The 23503-nt window shown below is 43.8% G+C and overlaps 2 protein-coding genes across 5 annotated transcripts in view; both read left to right on the top strand.

Moving 5' to 3' along the window:
• LOC106613570 (rab GTPase-activating protein 1-like) overlaps positions 1 to 23503 on the top strand; it is a 171115-nt gene that overhangs the window by 71194 nt on the left and 76418 nt on the right. The gene's annotated exons all lie outside the window — the stretch shown is intronic.
• LOC106613571 (G-protein coupled receptor 52-like) lies at positions 5424 to 18020 on the top strand. Its single transcript, XM_014215974.3, has one exon. The coding sequence runs from the start codon at positions 10004 to 10006 to the stop codon at positions 11120 to 11122; it is 1119 nt and encodes a 372-aa protein (XP_014071449.1). The 5' UTR covers positions 5424 to 10003; the 3' UTR covers positions 11123 to 18020.

Below are 23503 nucleotides of genomic sequence, written 5' to 3' on the forward strand. Positions count from 1 at the left end.
CCAGAGCGCTCAGGACCTCAGACTGGGGCACAGGTTCACCTTTCAGTAGGACAACGACCCTAAGCACACAGCCAAGACAACGCAGGAGTGGCTTCGGGACAAGTCTTTGAATGTCCTTGAGTGGCCCAGCAAGAGCCCGGACTTGAACCCAATCGAACATCTCTGGAGAGACCTGAAAATAGCTGTGCCATGACGCTCTCCATCCAACCTGACAGAGCTTGAGAGGATCTGCAGAGAGTAATGGGAGAAACTCCCCAAATACAGATGTGCCAAGCTTGTAGCGTCATACCCAAGAAGACTCAAGGCTGTAATCACTGCCAAACGTGCTTGAACAAAGTACTGAGTAAAAGGTCTGAATACTTATGTAAATCTTTCGTTATTTTTTTTTTTTAATACATTTGCAAAAAATTCTAAAAACATGTTTTTGCTTTGTCATTATGGGGTATTGTGTGTAGATTGATGAGGGAAAAATAGCAATGTAATCAATTTTAGAATAAGGCTGTAACGTAACAAAATGTGGAAAAAGTTAAAGGGTCTGTATACTTTCCAAATGCCCTGTACTTCCAGATGATTTGGACATCCAATGTATGGGACATTGCGACTTAATAGATGCTAGTCAGTCTGCAAAGTAAACACTTCTAAGGTAGCTAAGATAAATATGAGTAAACTAGAAAAACATTTGTGGACTTGCGTCAGCTCAATAAAAATATTTGTTGCCTACGATAGCCATTTGGTCTTTGATATGTTGAATCAGCAAATTATTTTAAAAGGCATAAAACGTATTAGGTTTTAATGTTGCAATGGTTTTTTATCCAGGGTGGTCAACCATCCTCTAGGTAGGAGAGCTAATGGGGGTGCAGGCTTTTATTCCAGTCCCCCTCTTAACAAACCACATTTTAGAAATGAGCTGCTCAACTGGGCCTTGATAAACTGGCTCTGACGTGTTTGAGCAGACTTGTTGAAAAGCCTTCACTCCCAGTAGTTCTCTAGTCTTGAGGGTTGGCCACATGTGTTTTATATAGTTGCCTAACAGGTATACTACTTTTTGGGGGGGTTAAGTGCCTTGCTCAACGACAGGAGATGGTACATGGGATCAGAGAGCCGCCTCCCAGTGTCGGTACCACATTACGGCAATTTTGCTTAGAGACGCTGCCAATTGTTTGTAATGAAAATTGGGTTCAAAGTCATGAAATTCCATCTGTCAAAATGTGTATGAACCCTGTAAGAGGCAATTCTGAATTGTTGCATGTCTCTTGCATTAGACTCTTTCAGCCTGTGCAGGTGAAATGGTTATGTAAATCTCTTTTTCATTTCACATATTCAAATAGATAATCTACACTTCTTCTTCCATCAAATTCATTTCTGGAATTCCTCTGGGTTTCAGCCCCGTCTTCTCTGTCATTGTTCCTGCCCTAGCCTACCCCTGTGTTCAGTTCCCGAGCTGTCATCCCTTTCTGCATGAGAAGTGCCCTTGGGCTCAGTGAGTATCTGTCACTCACAATACCCCCCTCAGTGTCTCCAGGCCAGCTGCACTACTGGGCCACAGCCCTACCCACCAGCCCCCAACCCCCCCTCCTCACAATGCAGTCCTGTTTACAGCCCCTCAAGCACTACAGGGACTTTAATGCAACCCACCACCTTCATATACTCAACTCCCGTTCCCACAGCCCAGTAGGCTCCATTAACAGTGCACACCATGTTTTGTCTTCACCCCCCCCCCCCCCCCGAAGAATCACTAACCTGAAAAACAAGAGATTTGATTTCTCGTCGGAGAAATTCATGCTTCGTTTTGCCATTTGACACCAAAAAACACAATGGCGAAGAGGGGAAAGGAATGGCCGTAGCAACAATAAAGTTTTTTTTTTCACGTGTCATTCATCTGGGATATAGGATGCATGTTTCTGATATAGGATGCATGGTGTGCACTGTTAATGGAGCCTACCGGGCTGTGAGAACAGGAGTTGAGTATATGAAGGTGGTGGGTTGCATTAAAGTCCCTGTATGTAAAACAAATTGCCCCCGCCGAACAGATCTTCTCGCTCTTCATAAGCTGTGCTCAGTGCTGCTGCCCCAGAAATTACAGTTTGTATTAGGGAGACACGCCAAAGCCCAAAACTCCTCTGGTCGCTTTCCCTGACACATAATAATATAAGAGCTTGATGCAGAAAACGTTGTATAAAACGGTAGTAAAAAAGGTAAATATAACTCAACTGTTTCTTGGGAACAGGAACAATGGTGGCCATCATGAAGCATGTGGGGACAGCAGACTGTGATAGGGATTGATTGAATATGTCCGTGAACATACCAGCCAGCTGGTCTGTGCATGGTCTGAGGACGCGGCTAGGGATGCTGTCTGGGCCGGCAGCCTTGCGAGGGTTAACACGTTTAAATGTTTTACTCACGTTGGCCATGGAGAAGGAGAGCCCACAGGCTTTGGTAGCGGGCTGTGTCAGTGGCACTGTATTGTCCTCAAAGCGAGCAAAGAAGTTGTTTTAATTCGTCTGGGAGCAAGACGTCGATGTCCGCGACGGGGCTGGTTTTCTTTTTGTAATCCATGATTGACTGTAGACCCTGCCACATACGTCTCGTGTTTGAGCCGTTGAATTGCGACTCTACTTTGTCTCTATACTGACGCTTTACTTGTTTGATTGCTTTGCGGAGGGAATAGCTGCACTGTTTGTATTCGGTCATGTTTCCAGTCGCCTCGGCATGATTAAAAGCGGTGGTTCGCGCTTTCAGTTTTACTCGAATGCTGCCATCAATCCACGGTTTCTGGTTCTGGAAGGTTTTAATAGTCACTGTGGGTACGCTAATGCACTTGCTAATAAACTCGCTCGCCGAGTCAGCGTATACATCAATGTTGTTGTCTGAGGCTATCTGGAACATATCCCAGTCCACGTGATTGAAACAATCCTGAATCGTGGAATCCGATTGGTCAGACCAGCGTTGGACAGACCTGTGCACGGGCGTTTCCTGTTTTAGTTTCTGCCTATAGGATGGGAGCAACAAAATGGAGTCATGGCCAAAATTTGCCGAAGGGAGGGCGGGGGAGGGCTTTGTATGCATCGTGGAAGTTGGAGTAACAATGGTCCAGAATGCTACCAGCTCGTGTCGCGCATTCGATATGCTGATAGAATTTAGGAAGCCTTGTTCTCAGATTAGTTACAGTAAATACAGCCTCAGGATATATGGTTTCCAGTTTACATAGAGTAAACAGCATTCTCTCACAGGTTTTCCTTTTGTCTAGGTGTGAAAGGGCAGTGTGGAGTGCAATAGAGATCGCGTCATCTGTGGATCTGTTGGGGCGGTATGTGAATTGTAGTGAGTCTAGTGTTTCTGGGATGATGTTGTTGTGAGCCATAACCAGCCTTTCATAGCACTTCTAACGCTGGTCTGACCAATCGGATTCCACGATTCAGGATTGCTTCAATCACGTGGACTGGGATATGTTCCAGATAGCGTATACATCAATGTTGTTGTCTGAGGCTGACTCGGTGAGCAAGTTTATGTACCATCACAGACAGATGCCGGCACTAAGACCGCACTCAGACAGCTGTATAAGGAAATAAGCAAACAGGAAACCACTCACCCAGAGGCGGCGCTCCTAGTGGCTGGAGACTTTAATGCAGGGAAACTTAAATCAGTTCTACCAAATCTCTATCAACATGTTAAATGTGCAACCAGAGGGAAAAAAATTCTAGATCACCTGTATTCCACACACAGAGACACGTACAAAGCTCTCCCTCGTCCTCCATTTGGTAAAGCTGACCACAACTCTATCCTCCTGATTCCTGCTTACAAGCAAAAATGAAAGAAGGAAGCACCAGTGACTCGGTCAGATGAAGCAGATGCTAAACTACAGGACTGTGTTGCTATCACAGACTGGAACATGTTCCGGGATTCTTCCAATGACATTGAGGAATACACCACATCAGTCACTGGCTTTATCAATAAGTGCATTGAGGACGTCGTCCCCACAGTGACTGTACGTACCCCAACCAGAAGCCATGGATTACAGGCAACATTCGCACTTCGCTAAAGGGTAGAGCTGCCGCTTTCAAGGTGCGGGACTCTAACTCGGAAGCTTACAAGAAATCCCGCTATGCCCTGCGACGAATCATCGAACAGGCAAAGCGTCAATACGGGGCTCAGATTGAATCATACTACACCGGCTCCGACGCTCGTCAGATGTGGCAGGGCTTGCAAACTATTACAGACTACAAAGGGAAGCACAGCCGCGAGCTGCCCAGTGACACGAGCCTACCAGACGAGCTAAATGACTTCTATGCTCCCTTCGAGGCAAGCAACACTGAGGCATGCATGAGAGCATCAGCTGTTCCGGATGACTGTGTGATCACGTTCTCCGTAGCCGACGTGAGTAAGACCTTTAAACAGGTTAACATTCACAAGGCTGCGGGGCCAGATGGATTACCAGGACGTGTGCTCCGGGCATGTGCTGACCGACTGGCAGGTGTCTTCACTGACATTTTCAACATGTCCCTGATTGAGTCTGTAATACCAACATGCTTCAAGCAGACCACCATAGTCCCTGTTCCCAAGAACACGAAGGCAACCTGCCTAAATGACTACAGACCCGTAGCAGTCACGTCCGTTGCCATGAAGTGGTTTGAAAGGCTGGTAATGGCTGACATCAACACTATTATCCCAGAAACCCTAGACCCACTCCAATTTGCATACCGCCCAAACAGATCCACAGATGATGCAATCTCTATTGCACTCCACACTGCCCTTTCCCACCTGGACAAAAGGAACACCTATGTGAGAATGCTATTCATTGACTACAGCTCAGCGTTCAACACTGTAGTACCTTCAAAGCTCATCACTAAGCTAAGGAACCTGGGACTAAACACCTCCCTCTGCAACTGGATCCTGGACTTCCTGACGGGCCGCCCCCAGGTGGTGAGGGTAGGTCGCAACACATCTGCCACACTGATCCTCAACACTGGAGCTCCCCAGGGGTGCGTGCTCAGTCCCCTCCTGTACTCCCTGTTTACCTACGACTGCGTGGCCGCGCATAACTCCAATACAACCATTAAGTTTGCCGACGACACAACGGTGGTAGGCTTGATCACCAACGACCATAAGACAGCCTGTATGGAGGAGGTCAGAGACCTTGCAGTGTGGCGCCACGACAACAACCTCCTGTCCCTTAATGTGGGCAAGACAAAGGACTTTATCGCGGATTACAGGAAACAGAGGGCCGAACACACCCCCATTCACATCAACGGGGCTGTAGTAGAGCAGGTCCAGAGGTTCCTCTGTGTCCACATCACTAAGGATCTATCATGGCCCACACACACCAACACAGTTGTATAGAGGACACGACAACGCCTCTCCCCCCCCCCCCCCAGGAGGCTGAAAAGATTTGTCACGGACCCCCAGATCCTCAAAGTTCTACAGCTGCACCATTTGAGAGCATCTTGACTGGCAGTATCACTGTTTGGTATGGCAACTGCTCGGCATCCAATCGCAAGGCGGTTGGAGAGGGTAGTGCGCTCTACAGAGGGTAGTGCGTACAGCCCTGTACATCACTGGGGCCGAACTGGGGCCATGTACATCACTGGGATCCCAAAAATGGTCAAAGTCTCCAGCCACCCAAGTCATAGACTGTTCTCTTTGCTACCTAGTGGCAAGCGGTACCGGAACACCAAGTCTGTGACCAAAAGGCACCTGAACAGCTTCTACCCCAAAGCCATAAGACTGCTGAACAGTTCATCAAATGGCTACCCGGACAATTTACATTGACCCCCTTTATTATTTATCTTAATTGTTTTGCACTGACTCCCTTGAACTGATTATGCACACTCACTAGACTCTACCTACACACTCACGCACTACATACGCTCACACATGCATATTGACGCCACACACTTACACACACACTTTCACTCTTAAATATGCTGCTACTTCTCTGTGTATTATATATCCTGATTGCCTAGTCACTTTTAAACCTACTCGCATGTAAATACTGAATTATCTCCACTACCTGGTACGCCTGCACATTGACTCGCTACTGTTGCTCCTTGTATATAGCCTCGTTATTGTTTTTGTGTTACTATTTCCTTTTTTATTTTGCAAATATTTGTGTTGGTTCTTAACAATGCACGGTTGGGAATGGGCTCATAAGTAAGCATTTCACTGTTAAGTCTACACCTGTTGTATTCGTCACATGTGACCAATAAAATTAGATTTGATTGATTTGAATTAGATATCTGTTCATGTTTAGTTACTGAACCTACCTTTTACGTAGTCCTTTTGATTCCTAACATAAGTAAGCATCACTGCTGAGGTCTTTTTGAAGATTTGAGTTCCACAATATAATATAACCAGTTGATAATACGGTTTCAGTTAATGAATCTTAAATGGCACTTGTTTTTTTATTGACTGAATATACACTGAGTGGACAACACATTAGGAACAGGTTCTTAATGTTGAGTTGCACACCCTTTTGCCCTCGGAACAGCCTCAATTTGTCGGGGCATGTACTCTACAAGGTGTTGATACACACAGGAAACTGTTGAGTGTGAAAAACCCAGCAGCGTTCTTGACACACACACCAGTGCGCCTGGCACCTACTGTCATACCCCGTTCGAAGTCACTTAAATCTTTTGTCTTGCCAAATCACCCTCTGAATGGTACACATACACAATCCATGTCTCAATTGTCTCGAGGCTTAAAAATCCTTCTTTAACCTGTCTCCTCCCATTCATCTACACTGATTTTAAGTGTATTTATCATGAGACGTCAATAAGGGATCATAGTTTTCACCTGGATTCACCTGGTCAGTCTGTCATGGAAAGAGCAGGTGTTCCTAATGTTTTTACACTCTATATTGGGCAATTTAGCCATTAGGATTTGTTATCTGCAATAGTTGTAGCAAATTAAGCATTGTTGCTCACTGTTGGCATAGATAAGTACACACATTACTTTCCCATTCGAGTACTCAAAGAAAAATAAAGTATGCGAGTACATGAACACTCCAAAATGTTCAAATGCCCATCCCTAATTCTCTGCAACCTTTGTAGAGAGCATATGGTAATTTCTCATTCAAATCTCCTTTTCACACAATGCTTATTGTGAAGCATTATCACTGAGATGACCTTGACTTCTTCTCCCGTGTGCCGCACCAGGTTTGTTTTTGTAATGCGTTGATAATTATACTCGTATTGAGCAGCTCGAAACTGATCTCCCCGCTCTCAGGCCCACTTACCTCCGGCTCTCTTTGACTGTTAGTCAGTGTTGGTGTGAGCTACTGTACACTACAATGGCCTGGCCCTTATTTTCCCAGCCATAACAAAGAGCCCGGACAGGGGCCTGCCTGCTTGTCCCAACACAGTAGCCATAGTGGCTGGGATCAAAAGGCTCAGAGGGGGTGGGACAGGGAAGGGGGTTACTACCGTTGTTTTTACAGCCCTTCCTTTTTTTCTCTCTCTCTCTCTGCGAAATAATTATTAACGTACAGTAGCCTGGTTGTGACCGTTTTTCACCAGTAGTCCAAAAGGTGAAGGACATCAGGTTATCCACTTCACCATGCCACTTTGTCGTCTGTTCTTATCTTCTTGGGAATCTCCGTGTTCAGTTTTCTAGAGCTTACGCAAGTAGCTTTAAAAGCGTCCCTTTCTTGTGTATACTAGTGTTTCATTATTGTAGAGGTTAGTTGAGCCTGAACTCTGCAATGGTATACAGACCATCTACCTCTGAAACTGACCTCCTGCCTCCTCAATTTTCTGCCACTTGTTACACTGTCTGCCAGTGAAGGATGATCCCAACTAACTGAAATGCCTGGCAACTGTAACTAAGGGGCAGGCATGGCTGGGCTTGGTCATTGGTCGGAGCAACGGACTGGGGGCAGAGAGTCAGTGGGAAAGCCATATTGGGGGAGGGAGCTAGTTAATAGAAAATGGACTGATAGATTAGCCTAGTGATTTCAGATTAGGAAACTATCCAAATGTAGCTCTAAAAACAAGAGGAGAGACATTAGAGGAGCGAAAGAGAGTATTGTGGCTGGGTTGAGAAAGGACCTCAGGTGCAGCCCGAATGGGAGGGGGTAGAGAGAGAGAGAGAGAGAGAGAGAGGGTGTATCAGAGGGAGGGGTAGAGCGCGGTTCAGAGGGAACGGGAGAGAGTGAGAGTGAGCATGTGTGTGCATGCAGGGTAAAGAGAGTGAGCGGGAGAACGAGAACGAGAGCGAAGGGAAAAGGAACTGTAAGCCAGTCACAGCATCTCTTTCCCACTGCACCAGTTGGTGAGGGACAGCTCCTCTCTTCAAAAGGTTCCTATTTATTTATTTTGTACTTCACTCCAGGACTGCTTTGCTGAATGAAATTTTATTTCTGCCTCTTCGGTTATTCGTTTGGCGAAAGCTTAGTTCGGCTGGGGGAATGGAAATAAGAGGAGACGCACACAGAGGACAGCTTTGAAACTGGAACTCTCTGTACTGCTGGAGTCATTTCTCTTTTGCTGTGGCTTGGTTTTTGTAACAAGGAGCAGACGTACTGAGTGGAAGAAAGAGTCAAAAGTCCAGACAGCCGTGCCTCCCCTGAAAAAAAAACAAAAAAACGTATTTGAATGGAATGGCCATGTATAGGTAATAATATCAATAATGGAAACAAGCGCTTAAGAGGCGAGGCTGACGTAAAGAGCTTTCACCCTAGGCTGTAAACAAGCGGAATGCAGATTGATCCCACATCCATCGCAGCCGGCGCCCTGAACAGAATTTCTAAGGAGACACAGTCCGAGGAGCTCTGAGACACCCAGATGGCTTCTACCGGCTCCAGTATCTAATTATCCGATTGTGTGAGACTCCTGACAACTCCTACATTCTTTGCCTGAAAGATCCTCTTTAAAACCAGCTTTTGCCTCTCATAACCTGGAGGACGAAAGTTTCAGAAAAGTGCGTGGATTGGGATTCCAGAGACCAAAGACAGATTTGTGGCTACACACATAACAGGATCCAGATTATTCTGCGTCTCCTTTGGCTTCTCTCAGATTGGGGAACATTGTAAACATAATTCCCCCAGCGCTCTGTGGAACGAGAGCTGTGACATTAACCACCGCAGAGAGCCCTGTGTTTGTCTAGCGTGTCTGTGTTTTGATTCGGACAATAGCAGGGCATACATGGGGTCCAGACACTAACCACAGGACCACTCAATACCCCAAAATAAGAGGATGTGCATACTACAAGACTGAGAAACAATTGCTGCTTGTCTAACAGCATTTTGGAACTTTAGAGAGGACTTAAGGTATGAACCAAACACAATGGCTAACGTGGATGTAATTACTCGTATGAATTTGGGGTTTTCCCAGCGGCTCTTTCTCTGTGACAGTAAACAAGCTATCTGAAAGTCAAAATTATACCGATACGCTAAATGTTTTAATACTATTTTCTCTTATCTATAGTCTCAAAATAGGAGTCACATGCTTCCTGTCTTATTTAATCTGCAGTAGGATCTGCACCAGAGCGCCCTGCCTGCCTGCCTCATGTTTCTCCCCCACATGCCGACTACCCTGCACCTCCTGTGCTTTTTGCCCTTGTGAGGACAACACCTGCTCTCCGCCCCCAGTCTCCCAGTGGCAGCCCTCTTATGAATCAGGAGATGTGGCCGCAGACTATCAGGGAGAGCAATGGGGATCCCTGCCGCCGGGATAAATGCCTGGCATAGCACCGGCAGACCTTTTTCTGTTTTTGGAGGGAATATCTTTTTTCTTTCGACAATTACCCCACTGCCTCTAAGCATGACTGATCGAAAAAGTAGAGCCGAGTCGGCAGTCCTGCTTTCCTATGGGCTGTATTGATTTTCGTCAGTCAGTGTTCATTTGATTGAGACCCAGCTATGTGAGAGCCGAGGTGAAAGAGCGAGCGAGAGAGGCTAGAACTCCCATTTGCTGAGGGAGGCTACAGGCAGACAGGTCTCCAGTTACAGTCCATCTGCATCGCGGTTGGCACAGCACAAACCTGACCCACCTGGACTGCGCCCAGAACAATGAACCAGTCAGCATTGACGACAGACCTGGTGCCCACTGCCAACAGCAGCCTTGTGGGCCCAGACCCCAACCACTCCTGTCCCCTAGGCTGGGGCCAGAATGAGGGCCTGGAGGCCTGTGTCTTGGAGACTGCGGTCATCGTTCTGCTCACGGTGCTCATCATTGCCGGGAACCTGACGGTGATCTTCGTGTTCCACTGCGCCCCCCTGCTGCACCACTATACCACCAGCTACTTCATCCAGACTATGGCCTATGCCGACCTGCTGGTGGGCCTCAGCTGCCTGGTGCCCACCCTGTCCCTGCTGCACTACCCGGCCAGCGTCCAGGAGCCCATCACCTGCCAGGTCTTCAGCTACGTCATCTCGGTGCTCAAGAGCGTCTCAATGGCCTGTCTGGCCTGCATCAGCGTGGATCGCTACCTGGCCATCACCAAACCCCTGTCCTACAACCAGCTGGTGACGCCGTGCCGGCTCCGCGGTTGCATCGCCCTCATCTGGGTCTACTCCAGCCTGGTCTTTCTGCCCTCTTTCTTTGGCTGGGGTAAGCCGGGTTACCACGGGGACATCTTTGAGTGGTGCGCCCACTCCTGGCCCACCTCGGCGCTCTTCACAGGCTTTGTGGTATGCCTACTGTACGCGCCTGCGGCCCTGGTAGTCTGCTTCACCTACTTCCACATCTTCCGCATCTGCCAGCAGCACAACCGGGAGATCAGTGAGAGGCGGGCACGCTTCCCCAGCCAGGAGATGGAGGCCGGGGAGGGTGGTGGCAGTGGCAGCGGCGGGGGGCATCACGCAGGTCAAGGGCCTGACAGGCGCTACGCCATGGTGCTATTCCGCATCACCAGCGTCTTCTACCTGCTTTGGCTGCCCTACATAATCTATTTCCTGTTGGAGAGCTCCCACGTGCTGGACAGTCCCGCCCTGTCCTTTGTAACAACCTGGTTGGCCATCAGCAACAGCTTCTGCAACTGCGTCATCTACAGCCTGTCCAACAGTGTGTTCCGCCTGGGCATGCGCCGCCTCTCGCAGACACTCTGCTCCTTCAGCCACTGTGCAGCCGACGACAGGGACTTTGGAGAACCCAAACCCAGGAAGAGGCCAAAGTCCTGCTCCATCTGAGGCGTTGGAGGCTATTGTTAGAAAAGCCACGAATTTCAAAGGTTACATCTTTACAAAGCTGCTGAACATTTATTTGACAGGGCTGTCCCAAAGAGAGAGGATTTAGGCTCTGAAGGTTTGTTTTGAAGGATACCAATGACTTTGCCACAGTCATGCCAAGCCATGATTTACAGGCAAACATTAGATTGCTGAGAGAGGCTACGTTGTTTTAAAGGTTTACTTTCTGAACAACTAAATGGATGAGAGATTGGTACTACATTTTGGCTTTAAACCTGTGTAGTGGAGTTTAGCTGGTAACCTAGTGTATGTGCATCCTTATGTAAAACCTAATTTGACCATGGTTCTCAGGCTTTGATGTTACATTTTTTTGTTTCTCGACAGTCGGGTAAATAAAATGCTTGTAAAAATACAAAGTTACAGGTCCTCAAAATGGATAAACACTTTCCTCAAACATTGATGGTGACCTCATGATTTAAGCATCTCTGATTTCAAGGTAATGTGGACTAAAGTGTATTGAATTTAAATACCAATATTGGACTGCTACTATAGGTCTGTGTTCTTGGTGGGCACTCAAAGGCTGACTTAGCATAGACAACATCAACATGTAATCCTCATCAGGAGTTGACATGGGGTATGTGTGTGCAAATGGCTGACTATTCACTTACTGTACATGCTCCTTGACAATGGTGTAAATAACAGCAGATGGCTAGTGGCCTTGACCTGTTATGACAAACAAAAGTTTTGCGGCGTTTGCAGAACGTTTGTTAGCAAGCAGTCTGAGTGTTCAAAGACTTTCGGTCAGTCCTAAACAGAGAGATGGGGTACTCAATTTGACGAGTTACTCAATCTCCTAAAAAAAAAAAAAACACACCCACTGATGGTTTAGTTTTATTAGATATTTCTATATTTTCATGTGTACTATTTCTTAAAGAAAAAAATCTTTGTCAATGCTTCCTATACAGTAGCTGTTTAGGAAGCAGAATGAGGGATTGGTTCTGTAGTGCATACATCTTTATCTTTGGTTGAGTTCAGAAAAATCTGCTTCACTTTACTTAAGGATCACCGTCATATGTATGACTCTTCCTCTGCTTTTCCACGCTAAGTGCAGAGACTGTTCCCTTTTTAGGGCCTTATTGTACAAAATACAGTGGGCATGTGCAGTAAATGCACCATAAAGACTGCCTTTAGTTATGTATTATACTGTTTGATACAGCGCAGGTGAAGTCATTCCAAGTTTTTCTTGTACATTCCCAGAATGGTCCGTTTTTTTATAGATAATGATGAAAAATACATAAAGTGCACATTTTCAGTGATACCCAAGACTATTGTGAAATCCCGCTCTATTCTTATGGTGTAGGCCATTTGAAGTTAGACCTGTGTTCCTATAGTCAGTGTATAGTTGACCGTGTGGAAAAACAAGCAACACAGCTAACTGAACCCTCGATATCATGACTGTTTTTGTTCAACATTATGCTACTTAACCTGTGTAGTCATTCCCCGCTTTCCATTACAGATTGTTCTGTATATGTGCCTAAAGATATCTTTTCCAAAAAATATATCACAGAGATTTACTTTCTGTTCATCTATACAGTTACAAGGACACTGACACAGTCCTGGCTGCATGCCATTGCGTTTTGTAACGTGACCTTCATTTGACTTGACTTAAGATCCATCATGCTTACATTTGCCGATACAGTAGGACCATCTTGTTTCAGCAACTTTCATGAGCTTATGATGAGGTCAGAAGCTTTTCTATTTGTAGCGTGATTCATTATCATTTTAGGGGGCATATATATATATATATAATCATAGGGGTTCTGAATTCTGCCACAAAAGACTTAAAAAATGTACCCTCCCCAATGGTTGCTTGATGTCTATGAGATGTCATCTTCACATTACTGTATTTGATTTCTTTTATCTTGTGTGAGGTGCATTTTATTTTCTTATCAAATGGACCATATACAGTGGGGTCTGAAATTATTGCCACCCTTGATAAAGATGTGCAAAAATGACTATAAAATGAATCATTCAAATTCTGAGCTAAATTGGATGCTCAACAAAAATGGGGAAAATATATTATTTTATAAGACTAAGATGTCCATTACAAAATGTTGATTTAGTGGCAAATTATTTATTTTGGGGGATTTTGATGTGTGCTTGGGGTTATTGTGTTGCTGGAAGATCCACTTGCAGCCAAGTTCCAGCCTCCTGGCAGAGGCAACTAGGTTTTTTGCCAAAATGTCCTGGTGCCGGGTAAAGTTCATGATGATGTTGACCTTAACAAGGGCCCCAGGACCAGTGAAAGCAAAATAGACCCATAACATCAAAGATCCACCACCATATTTTACAGTAGGTAGTATTGAGCGATTTAGTGCTTTTTGAGGTCGGTTTTGATTATTTAAAAAAGTCATCAGTTTTCAAATATTTTTTTCTAGACAAATGCGCTATGCATTGTGGGTTAAATGCTGTAACAAAACAGAATAAAACAAAAGTCTCATGATGGTAGTGACTGCCCGTTACTGCTTATCACTTATTAACCATTTATTTAAATTACTTTAATAAAATATTTCAGTTGTTGTGTATATTACATTTGTTTTATTTGTTGACTTTATTATTTCATTCCAAGTCATCATCTCATCTCTATAGAGCTGCTGCCTGACAAATCACTATTTTAGTAATAATTCAAATTAAACAAGGCATACTTTTTATGACTGCTGAATACCAACTATCAATCACTTAGATCATGTATTTTCAGGTAGAGATACATACATCTTTCCCTCTTGATCGCACGTTCTGTGTTCACCCCATCTCCGTGTCTGCTCCACATAGACCAGACAAGTAGGCACGCACAAAATTGATTATGGTCATTGTAGTTAATTACCACATTTAAACTATGTAGAATATTTGCCTGTTGGAAACTACAAATCCCTACTACATCGTAGATTTCGGTCTTAATCTGATTTACCTCTAAAGCAATTGTGCATTGCGCTCACAGACAAAAACGGAACAAAATGGAATTCAAATAATTGAACCGACGTTGGTCAATTAGTTGTTTTAATAAACGAAAAAGAATCAACATTTTGGTTAATCGCGCAGCACTAACATTAGTTATTCGGTTATTTTCTGCTTATGCATTCTCATTTTGACACCAAACCCACCTCTGGTGTGCGAGGTCAAAGAGCTATATTTTCATCTGACCAAAGCACTGGTTCCAATCCAACTGCCAATGCCATTTAGCAAACTCCAGGCGTTTTACATTTGTTGGATGACATGAAAATAGAGTTCTTTGGCCACGCACACCAGTGGTGGGTTTGGCATCTGCATAAGCAGAAAATAACCCCATACCTACTGTAAAATATGGGGGTGGATCTTTGATGTTATGGGGCTATTTTGCTTCCAGTGGTCCTGGGGCCCTTGTTAAGGTCAACGACGGGAGCCAGAAATTTGACCGCAAATGGATCTTCCAGCAAGACAATAACCACAGGCACACATCAAAATCCACAAAGAAATGTTTGATTTGCCTCAAAATCAACATTTTGCAATGGCCATCTGCAATGGCCACTTTTTTTGTTTGAATTGAAGATGGCAGTCCATAAGTGCAGGCAAAGGATATCAAGGATCTGGAAAGATGGTGTGTGGAGGAATGGGCTAAGAACCCCATCTAATTTCCCCATTAACAAAAAAAATTATATGTACAGTAGCTCAGTCATTTTTGCTCTTTATTAAGGGTGTCAAGCATTTCGCACCCCACTGTATGAACACACTGATACAGTATGAATACAACTGCTTTATCAAAACGTAATCAACAACCCCCCCATTATTAGATATTTTAATCACTTAACCCATAAGAGTTTGAGCCCTGTGTCTGAACCATGGGAGGGGGTTCTACTAAGCTATATGGAATTGCTTTAAGGTCATACCAAGGATAATTTTGTTATTTGATTTTGAATTGTAAGACCCCTTGAAGTAGCAAAACAAATATTTACAAATGATTTGATGAAAATGTGTACTTGGCCTCACTGCAAACGCATTGAATAATAGATTACATGGACATAACGACTACATGGAACGACAGATACTCCCCCAAGAAAAGTTTGTTCTGAAGTGTCTGTCCTATATCTGAGATAGAAATCACATATATATATATATATGTGATTTCTATTTTTTTTTTACCTGTATTTAACTAGGCAAGTCAGTTAATAACAAATTCTTATTTACATTGACAGCCTAGGAACAGTGGGTTAACTGCCTTGTTCAGGGGCAGAACGACAGATTTTTACCTTGTCAGCTCGAGGATTCGATCTAGCAACCTTTTGGTTACTGGTCCAACGCTCTAACCACTAGGCTACCTGCCACCCCAAAAGATTTAAGAAATATCAGGAAATGTATTTAACCCCTTATTTCTGTCACTAAACAGTCTCCATATATACTTCCATAAAAAAAAAAATCAACATTACCGGGTGACTTTCAGACAAGTCTTGTGAGGCCTAGAGCAAAACCGACATGTAAGTGTTCGTGAGAGTCTCACCTTTCCACAGTTGTAGCCCAAACTGTTCGGATGCTACAGACAGAAGATGGCAGATTGGCTGTACCGACTTCAGACGAGTCCCAAAATGCTTGTGGGGGTCGTCAACGGAGAACACCATCGTATTCATGAGACTCTTATTTCCATAGAGGGGTCATAATAGTTGTTAGGCCAAACCGTTTTGTGAGAAGAATGATTTTTGGGATATCTCATGGTCTGACAAACACCGCTGTTGCTCTGTCACCTTATGGGGATTTTTGTATTATACTAATTAGATTTAGGTGGGGGTGCGGATTTAAGGGGTTAAGAAATCTACCGTCATAGAGCTGGGACGATAAACAGAAAATCACTTGCATTGCCTTCCTCTTACCGAAGCAATTTGCTTACGTTGGTAATTTTCGGTGATTTTTGCTACACAACGTTCCTGTAGATTGTTCTAGAACCATTATTTTTTCAACAGTAATAGCCTATGCATAATGTTGATTCCTGCAATGAAAGTACAGTATCTAGTTATCCCGGTTTTGCTGTCGGCCGCTCTCGTTCCCTCTTCCCGCTGTGTGCACGGAGGAGGCAGAGGTGCATTCTGAGAAGCACAATCATTATGACCGTTGCTCAAAGTGTTGTTCTAGTTACCGAGAGGAGAGTTGCAGCTTTCTGTGAGTGTATATAATGTATTTCTCACCTCCTAATATCGAGTTCACGGCACCACTTTACAACCGGAGTGGGGTGTAGTCAGTATGATTTGGACGCACCCGCGTAGCAGAGCATGCCATTTACAGTGAATAGGCCTACATCAATTAGCCTACGCCTAGCATTGGAAAGTTTGGGTAGGACATTAGCCTACATTTACTGATAGCCATGTAGGCTAATTGATTCATCTATCTAGCAACAATATCATATTTAGAGTTAGCAATCTAGCTAAGTCTTTTGAGTTCCCCCTTCCTCAGGTGGCCAATATGCACAAAGATGCTGGGAAAATCCTCTGAAAAGCAAAAAAAAAATTAAAAATCTCATTGTGGTTCCTATTTTGACAGGTTGAACATCAAAATATCAATCATGCAAGTCATGGATATGTTAGATGACATATCGTACCTTTTTAATCATAGGCTATCATCTCAGTTATCTTACCTGGCCCGCTGCTAATGTAAAGTAACTGGCCATTGGAAAAAAATTATATATCGTTGTATTTGTTATTGAGCAAAATAGTTACATTTATCACAATATTACTTTTCGTCCATATCGCCCAGCTGTAGTACCTCCCCTAAAAATAATTTTGTGTAATTTATCGCAGATTTTATTATTATTGCAAAAAAAATGTATATATTTATTGTGATCATGGATGTTTTTCCATATCGCCCAGCTCTACATCATGCCATTTTAAGGAATTAACACCCAAATTGTTATTTTAGTTGACTTAGATTCTCTCTAGAATTACCCCCAGATGACTTTGTCTTCACACTAAAGCAAATCACTTGTGGTCAAGAGAATACAACAAACATTGTGAGATCTTTTGTGATATATGGTAAATCAATATTGTTGACAAGCTAAATTCTATCTAGGTATTGCTTTACAGTAAATCTTGTACTGATGGTTTCATGATAATTAATTGATTCCACACCACAGTAACACTAGTGGAATGTAGTTTCATTCTAACAAGCAAGTTATTGTACTTATTGATAATGTACCACTTTAACTCGACTTTTTGTATTTAGAAAACAGTTTGTGGTTACTGTTATACAATTATATTGACACTGCAAATGCTGTTTCCCAATTAATTTAGTTTTCATGAAGTAAGTGTTACCCAATTAATTCAGTTTCTTCTCTGCCAGTAGTTTTTTATACCTATGAGCCACTGAATAGGCTATTCACCTTTCCATGTGTATTGTAATGACCAAACTAGTTTTGAATTTCTTTCTGATGTGAAGGAAATACAAAAAAACGGTCAAAAACAACTGATTTAAAGTGCATTCATTAGGGTGTTGTATCTTAAATATTTGATTAATACAGTACAAAGTCTATTTATTTTATTATTTCAAAATGGATACACTACTTGTTAAATAGGAGTATGTATAGTGTGTCTGTCGGTTTTACCCTGCTGTACATGTGTGTTCAGGCAACAAAAAAAACCACTAAACAAATCTTATGACAAAATCTCGACCAGTGATGACTCATACCTTTGTGTTAATTCAACTAGGCTGCTGTAGCTATATGAAGTAAGATGTTTTTGATTAGAAGACAAATCAAGAAATTACACAGTATCTATTTTTTTATTTCTGAGATTTTGTCAAAGGCTGTGGTTTTGCTGTTGATGCCAATCCAATAAAACTGAAAAATAATGGGATAAATAAAATCCAGAAATGTTGCCTCTTTGAACACTGCCTTGAGTTCTTGATGTGTCTATTAACATTTTACTGGTGGTGGGTTTGACTGTACTTTTGTAAAGTGATTTAAAAGCAGGCAATGATTGAAAGGCTGATTCGCCTGGCCAGTTTCTGGGATACAGTACCAGTCAAATGTTTGAACATACCTACTCATTCCAGGGTTTTCTTAATTCTTTTTTTTCTTTCTACATTGTAGAATAATAGTGAAGACATCAACTATGAAATAACACATATGGAATCATGTAGTAACCAAAAAGTGTTAAACCAATTAAAATATATTTCAGATTCTTCAAAGTAGCCACCCTTTGCCTTGATGACAGCTTTGCACACTCTTGGCATCCTCTCAACCAGCTTCATGAGGTAGTCACCTGGAATGCATTTCAATTAACAGGTGTGCCTTGTTAATTTGTGGAATTTCCTTCTTAATGCGTTTGAGCCAATCAGTTGTGTTGTGACAAGGCAGGGGATGTATATAGAAGATATCCCTATTTGGTAAAAGACCAAATCCATATTATGGCAAGAACAGCTCAAATAAGCAAAAAGAAATGACTGTCCATCATTACTTTAAGACGTGAAGGTCAGTCAATCCTGAACATGTCAAGAAGTGCAGTCGCAGAAACCATCAGACGCTATGATGAAACTGGCTCTCATGAGGACCGCCACAGGAAAGGAAGACCCAGTGTTACCTCTGCTGCAGAGGATAAGTTCATTAGAGTTAACTGCACCTCAGATTGCAGCCCAAATAAATGCAGACACATCTCAACATCAACTGTTCAGAGGAGACTGCGTGAATCAGGCCTTCATGGTCGAATTGCTGCAAAGAAACCACCTCTAAAGGACACCAATAAAAAGAAGAGACTTGCTTGGGCCAAGAAACACGAGCAATGGACATTAGACCGGTGGAAATCTGTCCTTTGGTCTGACGAGTCCAAATTTGAGATTTTTGGTTCCAACTGCCGTGTCTTTGTGAAATGCGAGTAAGTGAATGGATGATCTCTGCATGTGTGGTTCCCACCGTGAAGCATGGAGGAGGAGGTGTGATGTGTGGGGGTGCTTTGCAGGTGACACTGTCTGGTATTTTTTAGAATTCAAGGCGCACTTAACCAGCATGGCAACCACAGCATTCTGCAGCGATATGCCATCCCATCTGGTTTGGCTTAGTGGGACTATCATTTGTTTTTCAACAGGACAATGACCCAAAACAGTCCTCCAGGCTGTGTAAAGGCTACTTGACCAAGGAGAGTGAGTGAGTGCTGCATCAGATGACCTGGCTTCCACAATCACTCGACCTCAACCCAATTGAGATGGTTGGGGATGAGTTGGACCACAGAGTGTAGGAAATGCAGCCAACAAGTGCTCCGCATATGTGGGAACTCCTTCAAGACTGTTGGAAAAGCATTCCAGGTGAAGCTGGTTGAGAGAATGCCAAGAGTGTGTAAAGCTGTCATCAAGGCAAAGGGTGGCTACTTTGAAGAATCTGAAATCTAAAATATATTTTGATTTGTTTAACACTTTTTGGTTACTACATGATTCCATATGTGTTATTTCATAGTTTTGATGTCTTCTCTATTATTCTGCAATGTAAAAAATAGTAAAAATAAAGAAAAACCCTTGAATGAGTACGTGTGTCAACTTTTGACTGGTACTGTACATCAGCAAAATAACTTTTAAAGGATCAATTAATTCACATGGTGTATTTAGCATGCTAATGGTGTAGCTATGTACTGTGCATTCGTTGACTTTTTCCACATTTTGTTACGTTACAGCCTTATTCTAAAATGCATTACATTGTTGTTTCCCCTTTTAAATCTACTCACAGTACCCCATAATGACAAAGCAAAAACATGTTTTATTTTTTTGCAAATGTATTACAAATATAATGAAATTTCACATTCGCGTAAGTATTCAGACCCGTTGCTCAGTACTTTGTTGAAGCGCCATTGGCAGCGATTACGGCCTCGAGTCTTCTTGGATATGACGCTACAAACTTGGCAAACCTGTATTTGGGGAGTTTCTCCCATTCTTCTCTGCAGACCCTCTCAAGCTCTGTCAGGTTGGATGGGGAGTGTCGCTGCACAGCTATTTTCAGGTCTCCAGAGATTTTTGATCGGGTTCAAGTCCGGGCTCTGGCTGGGCCACTCAAGGACTTTCAGAGACTTGTCCTGAAGCCACTTCTGTATTTTCTTGGCTGTGTGCTAAGGGTCATTGTCCTGTTGGAAGGTGAACCTTCGCCCCAGTCTGTGGGCCTGAGCGCTCTGGAGCAGGTTTTCATCAAGGATCTATCTGTGCTTTGCACTGTTCATCTTTGCCTCGATCCTGACTTGTCTCCCAGTTCCTTCCGCTAAAAAATATCCCCACAGCAAGATGCTGCCACAACAATGCTGCGCCGTAGGGATGGTGCCAGGATTTCTCCAGACGTAAAGCTTGACATTCAGGCCAAAGAGTTAAATCTTGGTTTCATCAGACCAGAGAATCTGAGAGTCCTTTAGGTGCCTTTTGGCAAACTCCAAGTGGGCTGTCATGTGCCTTTTTACTGAGGAGTGGCTTCCATCTGGCCACTCTACCATAAAGGCGTGATTGGTAAAGTGCTGCAGAGATGGTTGTCCTTCTGGAAGGTTCTCCCATTTCCACAGAGAAACATTGGAGCTCTGTCAGAGTGACCATCGGGTTCTTGGTAACCTCCCTGAGCAAGGCCCTTCACCCCCGATTGCTCAGTTTGACCGGGCAGCCAGCTCTAGGAAGAGTCTTGGTGGTTCCAAACTTCTTCCATTTAAGAATGATGGAGGCCACTAGGTTCTTGGGGCCCTTCAATAATGCAGATTTTATTTGCTACCCTTCCCCAGATCTGTGCCTCGACACAATCCTGTCTCGGCGCTCTACGGACAATTCCTTCGACCTCATGGCTTGGATTTTGCTCTGACATGCACTGTCAACTGTTGGACCTTATATAGACAGTTGTGTGCCTTTCCAAATCATGTCCAATCAATTGAATTTACCACAGGTGGACTCCAAGTTGTAGAAACATCTCAAGGATGATCAATGGAAACAGGATGTACCTGAGCTCAATTTCGAGTCTCATAGCAAAGAGTCTGAATTCAAATATAAATCAGCTATTTCTGTTTTTTTTTATTTGTAATAGATTTGCAACAATTTATAAAAACCTGTTTTTGCTTTGTCATTATGGGATGTTGTGTGTAGTTTGATGAGGAAAACATTTTACTTAATCAATTTTAGAATAAAGCTGTAACGTAACAAAATATGTTAAGTCTAGTGGTCTGAATACTTTCCGAGTGCACTGTATATCTGGTCTGTAGGGTTGTTTGTTGCCATTCAACTCCAAGGCGAACAGAGTTCATCTCTAGACCGAGGGTTAGCCGGCGTTGTATTGCACACACAGCAAGTCATTCTCTCTATCTGGGGCTGGATTTCAAAAGGTTACTGCCTGCAGCCTCTGAAAGGAAACGAGATATGTGCAGTTAGAGAGGGAAAATAATGTGACCTTTTTACCTTCATCTAATGAGCACATCAAATGTTTGTCTGATCACAGAGGTCTTTGGACTTTCGGCGGTCATGAATAAACGATGAACCAGTTCACCCTTACAACGACTTCTCTACATTTTTCCATTTACTTTTTTGTCATTTAGTGGACGCTCTTATCCAGAGCGACTTAGTTAGTGCATCCATTTTAAGGTAGCTAGGTAAGACTATCACAGTGATAGTAAGTACATGTTTTCATCAAAGGCAGTTCTAGTGAGAAATGAGTGCGTGTGCAAAGAAAGAAAACATTTTATGGGAGTTGGGTGCCATTGGATTCTATAGTCTACTTAGTTAGTAGTCAGGGAAAGTGTAGTTGGGCCGTGCGAAAATCATAATAAGAAAGCTTAATTTGAAATGCTTTTGTGGCTCTTTTTTTGGTGTGCATGCACCGGTTAGGTGGTGTGTATGATGCGTAGACAACCGGTTCCCTTCTCATTGAAGACCGCAGGGGGTTGACCGTAAAATACCTTTTTAATGGACAATGCGGGCTGAGGCTATGCAGATACTTTGCCCTTTCCTGACATTGGAGCTAATGCACACGTGTCACTGGCGCTCACACCATAGAGAGGCGCTCGTTATTTGGCAGCTCCTTCATTACCGCTTCACCTCCGCTGCTGCCGGCTAATATTTCACTGATGAAAGCTGGAGGCCAGACGCAATTTGTCTGGTGAAATCCATACATTCAACTCTTAAATCTCAGTCAAGTGGCTCACGCTCATTCTTTTCCCCTGGCGTAGGATGTTTTGATTAGCCGGGCATTTGAACAAATTCAGACGGTTTAGGGAAATGGTTTTCTATGGCTACACTGGGTAACACATGTTTTCTTCTTTTAAATCAATCCCTTCTCAGACTGGTGTTGAGCATGCAGAGAGCTGTGGCAGCCATTTTGACTTGCTCTCAGATGACTGTGTAGTTGTTACTGGTGGCATTTGGCTTTGTCCCTTTCTCTATTTCTCTCTTTCTGACAGCCCTGCTGTGCTCGACTTTCTGCCATTTAAGAGAAAGCTGAGGAAGGAGTCTGGTGTCTCTAGGGTGCTTGTTCAGTTGATCACCTTCAATGTTCGGTGGCGCTCGCCCTCACCTGGCTCTCGACATGGCTCAGTGGGTGGCGGTTGCTTAGCTGCTGATATAGGCTTCACACACAGCCTTCAGTAAAAAAACTACACACCACACACAGGGCTAAAGTTAGCAAGGTGCTGACTTGCCGGGTTGAGATGAGGCTAACTGGGAGTGAAAGTTTAACTTGGTTATTATTCCATGGAGGGTATTTTTAGCCTGTTTGTTACAGCACAGAGCACACCTTTTTTAAAGCTTTTTCTTCCAGGAGGTCACATTGTCAACTGCCCCTGTGTTTTCCTCGATATACCCGATATACATCGATATACCCGGAAGTCTGATCTTATTAGCTCGACCTCTTGCTGTGGTTTATGTTGCTCGGTTGTCTCTTCGACACATGCTGCCCCTCGCTCGCGTCAATTATATTGGAAACCTACCGGCATCAGTCTTTACTGTTGCGTTACGCGGCTGAGGTTTGTTGTGTTAAGTCAACACATTGCCATATATCAGTGTTTCTCTTAAACCATTCTTTGCCCTTTGCCTCATCCCTCCCTCTTCCGGCATATAGCTTACTGCCAGCCTTTCATCCATATGCATGAAGCCCGAACCAAGAGGACCCGCTGAATATTCATGGGCAAACCCTCTCTATGCTGACTGTATTATGAATTCCCTTTATTATTAATCTGTGCAGCTGCACCGCTGCTGCCGAGGAGCGTCGCCTCGCCCTACCATCAAATGCACTCCTGGTGATCCGGCAAGGACGGTGTACTCGCGAGGATGAACACCTGCACCCCTCTGAGAGGTGAGGCGAGGCGGAGATGCCCTCGAATAAAAGATGAGCTATTCACACCCCTCGTCAGAGACAATGGGCCTTTTCCATGC

The sequence above is a fragment of the Salmo salar genome, chromosome 10 (genome assembly GCF_965601325.2).
Source record: "Salmo salar chromosome 10, fSalSal1, whole genome shotgun sequence".
In the NCBI taxonomy this organism is placed as follows: domain Eukaryota; kingdom Metazoa; phylum Chordata; class Actinopteri; order Salmoniformes; family Salmonidae; genus Salmo; species Salmo salar.

What these genes read in the sequence shown, in the direction of transcription:
- LOC106613571 (XM_014215974.3), top strand. Translation starts at nt 10,004, where the DNA reads ATGAACCAGTCAGCATTGACGACAGACCTGGTGCCCACTGCCAACAGC.